General features: G+C 29.6%; 1 protein-coding gene across 2 annotated transcripts in view; it reads left to right on the forward strand.

Moving 5' to 3' along the window:
• Positions 1-10156, forward strand: part of LOC127708670 (uncharacterized) — a 117553-nt gene that overhangs the window by 28588 nt on the left and 78809 nt on the right. The window contains exons 10-17 of one of the 2 annotated variants that reach the window (XM_052213811.1): positions 2951-3087; positions 3532-3688; positions 4508-4666; positions 5188-5370; positions 7994-8081; positions 8385-8451; positions 9041-9115; positions 9502-9709. The exons of the other annotated variant lie outside the window; for it this stretch is intronic. Of the exons in view, the coding sequence (XP_052069771.1) occupies positions 2951-3087; positions 3532-3688; positions 4508-4666; positions 5188-5370; positions 7994-8081; positions 8385-8451; positions 9041-9115; positions 9502-9709 (1074 nt within the window). The remainder of the gene's footprint in view (positions 1-2950; positions 3088-3531; positions 3689-4507; positions 4667-5187; positions 5371-7993; positions 8082-8384; positions 8452-9040; positions 9116-9501; positions 9710-10156) is intronic. 2 annotated transcript variants of the gene reach the window in all.

A 10156-nucleotide genomic window follows, 5' to 3' on the forward strand; every position in this document is an offset into this window, starting at 1 on the left:
TTATTGACACACGTTACAGATTAACATGAAAAAGTCCATGACTTACGGGGGCTGAAATTTGTGTAAAGATACGATTCCTCTTGAATCTATGTAGTAGTTGTCTAACTGATAGTCAACATAACCTGTGTTTAGTTTAAAAAGTAATCGTTTCTGATCCACTGATAATGTTGGAATAGTCATTTGCACATTTTTTTCATTTCATATTTTTGACACCGTTCTTTCTTTGTTAATTCCGCATTTTTTTTACCATGAATTGTGCTTTAAAAGTTTGAGAAATTTTCAATATCTTTTTATGTATGAAAAAAAAATTGTTTTCAGTTTTTCAATTGAATCTTAAAGTACGTATATTTAATTACGTTTCATGTTACACCTACATGACTAAGTATTCACTCAAATATAAATTCTAAGCCACCCCATTTAAGAGTTTAAACAAAATTAATATCAAATATTGATAGACCATTACCGTACATTAATTATTTTGAACCTTAAATCTCCAGCCGTTAATGCAAGTATTAATCAAAATTGAAAACTACAAGTTTTAACTATTCTTTTTCTAGAATGAAAGTAAGTATTTGTTTCTCTTTTGATATTTGTTTTTCCAATGTCGTTGGGCTGAAAACTCATTTCGAATTTTCATATTATTAAAGGGGGACTGATTTTATTGAACTGGTACATATACGTAATGCTTGGGCTTTTATAATAACTTTTTTGAAAAAGATGAAAGCTTAATTTCACATTTTAATGAATTTTTGATTGGATTAAAGAAGAGGGACGAAAGATACCAGAGGGACAGTCAAACTCATAGATCGAAAACGAACTGACAACGCCATGGCCAAAAATATAAAGACAAACAGACAAATAATAGTACAGATGACACAACATAGAAAAACTAAAGAATAAGCAACACGAACCCCACCAAAAACTGGGGGTGATCTCAAGTGCTCCGGAAGGGTAAGCAGATCTTGCTCCACATGTGGCACCCGTCGTGTTGCTTATGTTTTTACAAATCCGGTAAATAGGCTTATTCGGTAGGTCACATTATCACCTGAAACTGTAAAAAAAAGGTAAACTGTTTGAACCCTTTGAAAATCATGTTAATTTTATAGATAAAAAAACCTTTAGTGTAGAGAGATCGCTTGTTTTGTCATTTTTACTAAATAAACTTGTCGAAATTAAATATTTGACCTAGAACGGCCATTTTATATTCTAGGGCTTCATCCAAAACGATATTTTATATACATTAACATCTTTTGTAAAAAAATGTTTTTGTAGCAAAACATCTATTTGGCTAACGCTCTTGCTCATATGTCAATATACATGACAATGTCTACAAATTAGACACTTTTGGCAGTTTCTTCTGTTTTGCACTAAATGTGAAAAATATAAATACTGATGTCCGACAGATTTATGTCTTAGAATTAGTATGAATGTTATTAGGTAGATTTAAATAAGTGACCTTATACTTTCTCCTTTGAATATATGTTAATAGCAGGTTTAGATAAATGTTAATTTTTCAAAGACTTATTATCAATTATGGTCATTACAATAACTATGTAGAGCACCTTTTTCATAATATTATCCAAATTCTTGTCGTATGTTCTTTTGTTAAAACTTAAAAGAAAGTTTATAACATTACTGTTTAATTTCTATTAAATGAAAGTTCCATTATATATATCAAAATCATTTTTCAATTTTGTGTTTGAATTTTTTATATTGTTTTTTTATAAATGCGAAAAATGTCAGTCACAGTGACGTAAATAACAAGACAAATTAAAAAAAAACTTGATATCAAAAAAGAAACAAATCAAATGGCACATTTCATCAATGTAAATTGTATTTTCTGGATAATTTTTTTTAATTTCAAAAATACTTTCAGTGGAAATCATTATTGTAAATGAATAACGAACGTATTTTAGAAAATAAAAAAAAAAAAAAACACCAAAGACACAAAGTTTATAATGTTGTACATCATATTCATTTCTTTTAGCATGGTCACAAAAACTGTTATTCTCTGACATTGAACGGATAAAGAATAATGATTGTCTATAATGTTCACAAAAAAATTGAAAACAACACGTTATCAATTTAATTCAGCCAAAGCGCTTTTCTGGATTTACCTTCATCAGGAACGCCCAAAGCCGAATATTTGAAAGCCGAGGATGTATATGACCCAAAACGGTTGCGGACCTATATAACCAAAAAGTAAATAAAAATAACAAAGTTCATTTACGGTCAACTTTGCCTGAGGGAGTTGAAACCTTAGTTCCTTTATAATTTCAAAACTTAATAACGGACAATTTCAGAAAGGTTTGTTATAAGTCATGTCAGTACCGAAGAACTGACTACTGAGCTGATGATACCCTCGGGACTGATAGTCAACCAGCAGATGTATCGACCAAAATGCGTATCAGTACATGTACAAATAGTGTTCATGTCTTTGTGTTGTTGTATCATTGGCGTATACCATACATCTGTATTTGTTTTCTTTCAATTATTTCATTGGAATGACTATCATATTTGTTTGATATTCGACTATGTTAGTTACATGATTTAGAAACAATGGAAGAATGGAAGAAACTGTAACAAAGCATTATGGCCAAAATTAAAGGCTGCGAATAAATTCATTTAGACTTGCTATACAGTTTACCCAAAAGTGTTATACATTAAGAAATAATTTTGAATTTGTTTCCAATTTGCATATGAAGTCAACTTTATATATTAAATATCAGGTCTGGTGCAACCAACTTTTTAGTTTCATTATTATTTTTTGTACTACAAATATGTACATTCATGTCGAGTTTTTTTTATCTATGACACCTAGAAAATAAAGGGTAAAATAATAGCTTTCGAAAAGAAAATATAAAAAAACATTAAGTGTCTAAAATTCTTACTATTAAAATACATTTTTTGAATAAATAAATTTATTAACTATAACAATAACATTTTACAGTAGACACCCTACAGCCTCCAGAATTTTTACTTGAAAAAAAATTAAACACAGATATTTTGATATCATGGCAAGACAGAAATATCGGAGGAGTAAAAAATTATACTATTTACTGGTGTGAAAGAACGAATGGATGTGAGGTAACATATATAGATTGACACTTTACATTAAGCAACAGTATTTTACATGTTCAATTTCTTTGATCGATTGAGAAGCCAAATAAAGGTAACCAAATTAAAAACCGAGGGAATCCCATTAACTCCCAAAAGGAAAAAGACCGGGTTCGTTGACAGGGTAAGCCGTTCTTGATTTGCGTGCATTAAATAAAATGCGCATCTACACTCCCTCAGATTATCACAATCTGGGAAAATTGAGGCAATGTGTATGTATGTTTTAACAAATGAATGACACTGACTCTTATGACGATTGGGCAAACCTCATTTAGTAATAAGCAAACAACTCACCAAAATTCAATTTAAGCTGATATTCCAGAGATTTTCAAAGAATCCTCTGCCATGGACAGCCCTTGTTTTTTTAAACTATCAAACCTTTATTTCATGTAAATATGTTTTATATTTATATAGAAACAGATTCAATGGAAAACTATCTCAGTTGATGAAACTTCGTATACTGTAGATAATTTGGATACTGAAAAGAATTATTTATTTGGTGTTTCAATGGATAGGGAAAACGGAAGTACAGGGTTCTCATGGAAAAGTTGTTATTACATTAGAAATGAAGGTAAATTATTGCAGATACTTTCTAAGTAATTCTATAAAACACACTAATTAATACAACGGAATAAGGCAATAAAAGAGAAACAATTTAAAGAGAGTGTAACGGAAAGATGTATTGTCTTTTCTTTTTTAGAATTCCTGTTTGAATTCACATCTTATGCATCAAAAACCAATATTTGTGCAACTTTGTTTTTTAACTTTGTAGATGTGTAACTTTGAAGTACTAACATATTTCCAATTGATGTAAAGCTGTTTACAAATAATAGGGACGTACGATATTGGAAAATCAATACTCATGAGTCGAACAGAGATCGGCCAAATTATGACAAAATATTTCAAATGACGACTAGATAAACAACAGTATACAAAACACTACATTTTACAAACTAAAGACTGAGCAATACGAACGTCACCAAAAAAAAACCAGGCTGATCTCAGGTGCAACGTGTACTCTTCAAAACACAAGTATAGAACTAATTCAAAATATCAAACCATTTTTTTTTTCTTTTTCTGAAGAACGATATATGTATAAAACAGTTTCGATCAAAATCGGTTGTAATCACTGTTAACTATGATAAACAATTATCTATTTTTTCATATTAATTATTGTCTTACTTTTATATCTACAGTGTGACAGTAAAATGTAACACAATATATGTGAAAAGACATTGCGTGAGATGAATACGTCAAATTCAATGCATATTGTTTATCCCCCTGTTCCCGCTTTTATGTTGAAGGGATCTATAAGTACAAACAATGTTAAATCCTTATTTGTTATTATAATATTTACAAATTTGTGTTATTTTTGTTTCACTTGTTGCAGTTCCACAAAAACCAAATAGTGTAAATGTGCAGAATCATGATCAACAATCGATAACAGTTGTTTGGACAAGACCAGGGACTTGTGAACGTTCACCTTTTGTTAAATTTTATATTTTGTATTGGTGCCAACTTGCCGAAATAGGTGATGAATGTATATTTGGTAAGTATATTCGATTTTCGTCATCAAATGGAACCATAAAAAAGTGGTGTGTCATTTTTGAAAGATTTAATGTACAGCAAATTTAATTTGAAAATGGAGGCCGTAATTTGATAAAAGAAGCTTTTAAACATTTATTTTGTTAAAATGGTTTTTTGGATCATCCAGTGCAGATTTAAGAAAATTCAAAGCTGCAAGTTTACACTCCCTGATTTTGTAAAAGGTAGCAAGTTATAAGGTTTTGAATTTTCATGCCAGATGAACAAATCATGTTTAAAGAGCGAATGTGCAGGACTAACTCAAATAAGAATGTCACTTAACCAGAACGAAACTGGGATTTTTTTTTATTAGAAAACAATATTTTGTTAACAACCAATACAAAACAATACAAAGTTTAGAATTAAAAAAGGAGCATTTTGATCAACCAACTGTTGAATAACCCCGTGATCATAGTTGGCATTATAAATGGCTTTCAAAACCGTTGCCTTCCGTCAACTTATACACAATATGATCACTTTATTTAGGTACAAATACCTCTACGAGAGTCAACACATCTATTACTGAAGTACAAATGAAATATATCATAAGAAACCTTAGGAGTGGAACTAGGTATGTCGTTTGGTTAATGGCAGTGTCGTCTGATGGAAAACAAAGTGCAGAGGGAACGAAAAATTACAATGTTACAACAATGGATCCATTACAGCCCGGTAAGTTTCTTCTAATCATTTGACATTTAGGCATGTGTGGCTAGCCCGAATATGAAGGAGTAATCTACCATTTCCTGAAGAGGGATCGCCTCGCTTTTATTAATTCAAATTACATTGAAGAACAACAAACAATCTCATGAAAAAGAGAACCATTACCAACATTCAACAATCCCCCGTACATGAAACCAACCACTTAGAACACAAACAGGACAAACGATTAACGCATGTGCTCTGAAAGAGGTTACATAGTACCTGTTTCACTAGTGACATCTGTTGTGTAAAATTTATCAAAATCCGTTAATAATTCGTAACGGATATTTGGATTATGCACTCCACTAAACAATGAGGAAATGTTTACACAAAGAAAGGTTACATGAACATATCTTAGTACTGGTATTGTCAGAAATGGAATTAAAAAGTTGATTCTATATACACATTATTTTCAACTATATAAGTTTGAATTTGGATTATATTTTTTTTTTTTTTTTTTTAAATTCTATGTAATTTTATTTGAAATGTACATTTGTTAGAGATACATAAAATACCGGTACCTTATCCCGGCCTCGTTATAGCATTTCAGTGATAAGGGTAGTACTTGTTAGTGCACAATATACAGTTTTGCTAATGTGTAACAGAATAAAAAGAAATTAATATGATATATTATAAATCTTAGTTAAAGAAGATAAATTAATATTTGTCTGCAACTAAATTGTAGAAGTTTTTATATTTTTCAATATTTCGTAATGTTGGAGAAGTTCATTTTAAAAAAAATTTCAAACACATTAATTTGTTTTGTTTTCTGCTCGGATATACGTGTATAATATACCTTATATATAGTAAAAAGTGTGATTGTTAGAAAATCGTTAATATTGTAATAATTTGTATCGTTTGTCTTGTATCCATACAAATGTAATGCAAGTGATATTATATGATGTCCTATTTTAAGTTTGTCTAGTATTAGTTTTATTTGATCCCAAAATGATTTCAGATATTTGCATGTCAAAAAGTAATGTTCATAATCTTCAATGACATTACATATATTACATAAAGGAGTTTTAGTTATTTTCCAAGAGAAAAGTAATTGTTTGCTTGGTAAAATGTAATGTAGAAATTTCCATCTTAACATTCTCAATTCATTATCTTGGATATAGTTAAAGATAAAGTACAACATTTGTTCTCTTTTCCTTGTATTGTTATCTACATTAAGAAATCTGTCCCATTTTTTGAAATCCTATTGCTTTCTCATAATATCTATTTAAAAGGGAGATGTAAATATCTTTGGAGGAAAATATTTTTATTGGTACCATTTTTCCTTCTCTATCTTTGAATTTAAATTTGGAGTCGGTAGCGACTTTTGTTTTAATTGATTCTTCTTTTATTAGCTCTTGTAACCACTGTTTTGGTATTGCTTTCGTCAATTTAGTATATTCCGAAAACCAATTAGAATGGCAAGATAGTTTATCTAAAATCTTATTTTGATTATTTTTTCCTATATCATCAATTATGTCATTTACAAATAAAATTTTACTGTTTATCCAATTTTTGAAAAGAAGACATTTGCCATTTAATTTGATATGCTTATTGCCCCATATTAGTTGCTGTCTGATATGTTTATATGTTAGTCGATCTGATTCTTTTTTCAGATTTTGAATTTATCCATGATATGATTATGTTTAAGTAAAATTCTTGAACAATTTCTTTTAGTTTGTTAATCAAATTAATATTGTTAAATTCCATTTTAAATATAAGGAATTCTTGTCCAAATTTGTCTAAGTACAATTTTAGTAAGACTTCCAATTGGGTGATGAGTCGTCATTATCAACGAGTCTTTTTACCCAATTGATATTTATGGATGCTATATATTTATCTATGTCTATCATTTTAAGCCCGCCAGCATGATAATTTTTACTTATTATAACTCTTTTAACTTTTTCTGGTTTATTATTCCATATAAAACTATATATATTTTTTTTAATTTTGCGAAGTATTCTTTATCAATTTCTGTTACTGGTGCAACATAGGTTATATTTGGTAAGATTAGTGATTTAACAAGAGTTATTTTACCTAACATAGTTAATTTTCTTTTATTCCAGTCTTTAATTATTTTTTCCGATTTTTCGTATTGTCTTTGCACGTTTAGTTTTTATACACTCATTTTTATTAAGTCCAAAATATATTCCTCATACTTTTATCGGTTCTTGTGTCCACTTAATGTTTTCAACTTTATCTTTACAGGAGTTTAAATTTCTGAGCCATATCCCCTTTGTTTTATTTCGATTAAGCTTTAGGCCTGAAATTGATCCGAACATTTTGATAATGTTCAAAGTTAATGAAACTTCTTGTTTTGAATTTAAAAATAAAGGGGTGTCATCTGCAAGCTGGCTTAACTTTAGAGTATAGGTTTTATTTTCTAGTTTTATTTGAAAACCTTTAAATTTTTATCTTGTCTTAATCTACAGGCTAAAATTTCAACATGAATAACCAACATTATAGAACTCGCGGGACACCCATGACGGATCCCGCGCTCAATGCTGAATGGTCTGAATTTGAATTATAAGGTACTAGTAAATATTGTCTTCTTCTGAAATAATAGCAATATATTTGGAAAGCTATTTTTTTTCAGAAACAAGTTTCAAATACTTAGGAGCTGCTATTGGAATACCTTTAGTTTTAATACTGTTAGTGATATTTATACTAGCAGCACAGATCAGGTATGTTACATTATATTGTTTCTCGAAGAATGAAACATCCTGCTATTTTAAAAAGAATGCTTTGGAAAAAAAATATGAAATTGTAATATTGCTTCTTACTATCAGTGTAATATTTGACAATTACATAGTAGTTTTAAATGATCTTATGTCCTTAAAAGAGGAAGTAGAATGAGGAGAACTGCCTGGTCTTGTTAAAGCAAAATAGAAAAATGCATTTATTGATCCACTTCGTAGTTCCAAAAAATATAAGAAATTTAGAATTGGTCTTATCAAGGGTATAATATATGATGTGTTGTATTATAGGTTTGATTTGTGTGGAAAGATCAAGGAAATGAGTAAACCGTTTGACATAGATGTACCAACAATTAATGTAAGGCATTATATATATAAATGGTTTTCTGCTTGATAACTTAAATTGGTTATTCTATATTGCAAATAATTCAAAATGTAATAGTACAGAATAAAACGTACAGATGCTAATGCCATCTAACTTTAAGTGAATAGGTAGGTAACAAATTGTGAGATTTTTAATGGTTGAAAATAATATATTGTCAATAATCAATCAAGTATAACGGTTTTGTATGATTTGACCTTACAACTGTTTTAATTCGAGCGCCACAGATGTGTCTGATGAGGACGAAATGCGAGTCTGGCGAAACAAATTATAACCCTGATATCTTAACTGAGTATTTACACCTACCATTATTGATGTAACAATGGATTCAATGATATAAGGTAACCTGTTTTATTTGAGAAAAGTGTTGATTTTTTTCTTCTATTAAACAAATCAAGATTGCGTAAAATTTAAAATAAAATACGTCAGTCAGCTTCATATATTATCAGACAATATGAGAAGCAAAAATCGATGTTATTGAAGCTTATCATTTCATAACAAAAAAATTTAACGAGCTTCATGATCAGTTATTGATCCGTTTATTATTATATGACTTTGCTTGCAGAGGAATGAAAAAAGTGGAATGTACAGGCCCTGCACCTTAAAACTGGGTTTAAATGGTCAAGACAATAAATCATTGGTATGTCAAATCGGCTTTATTGGTATTTTTCGTTATGTATTCTTATTTATTCTTATTAAAAAAGGGGGTTTGGCATTATTCACATTCTATTTCATATTCCACAGAGATAAAATATTGGTGAAAAAGATGAAACACAAAATATATTTGACTTCTGATATTAAAAGTTTATATCTTTTAGAAAGCTAGACTCAAGATTGACGATGTTACTTGAAGTTTTCAGTACTCACAACTGTTTTTTTTTCAATTAAAATATTATAATTTGGTAACAAGTCAATCAATTACAAATTCTTTCATTACAAAAAGCATTTGTAGAACTATAAAGCCCTCTTATTCTACAAAACATTTCAATAATTTTCTTGTATTTAAGAATATTTTATATGTTTTAGGACATTTCAAGTGAAGAAAACAGAAACCAAGTACCCACTATTAGTGAATCAGTGGATAGTGAAGAACAGACCAGCTTTAGTTTTCACAGTCCAACATTTACCACTGATGAAATTAATCTGAACACCAATCAACATGCTGAGACAGGATATTGTTCCCGAAACGATATAGCTGAAATTGACAATCTGAATACTTCGATACAACACCAAAGTAAGTTTTTCCGAATATGATGTTCGATTTAGAACAGGCTGATTGATTTAAAAGAACGAGACATGACAACCCCCATTACAAAACAGCAGTAAAATGAAATAAAAACTATAACTTTGGTGAACCCTAAGGTCTTTTCTAGATGAGCCTTATTGGGAACGCTCAAGCCTTAAACAAAACGTGAAAGCCAAGGAGACACAAGTACTTGAAAACTTCAGACGCGTTATAACCAAAAGGGACATAAAAAGATAGGCAAACCCATCTATAGTAAATGTTTACACTCAGAAAGGTATGTAATTACACGTGCTTATACTCAAGCACTAACCACTAAAAACTCCAATTCATTTAAAACTCTGTTCATTTTTAAGGTAAAGGAATATGCAGGTCATATCACTACAGATATGGCCTTTCTGGTGTTACTGAGTCGTCAAAAGCATGTAATCGTATCTA

Source organism: Mytilus californianus, unplaced genomic scaffold, assembly GCF_021869535.1.
Source record: "Mytilus californianus isolate M0D057914Y unplaced genomic scaffold, xbMytCali1.0.p SCAF_1, whole genome shotgun sequence".
Lineage (NCBI taxonomy): Eukaryota > Metazoa > Mollusca > Bivalvia > Mytilida > Mytilidae > Mytilus > Mytilus californianus.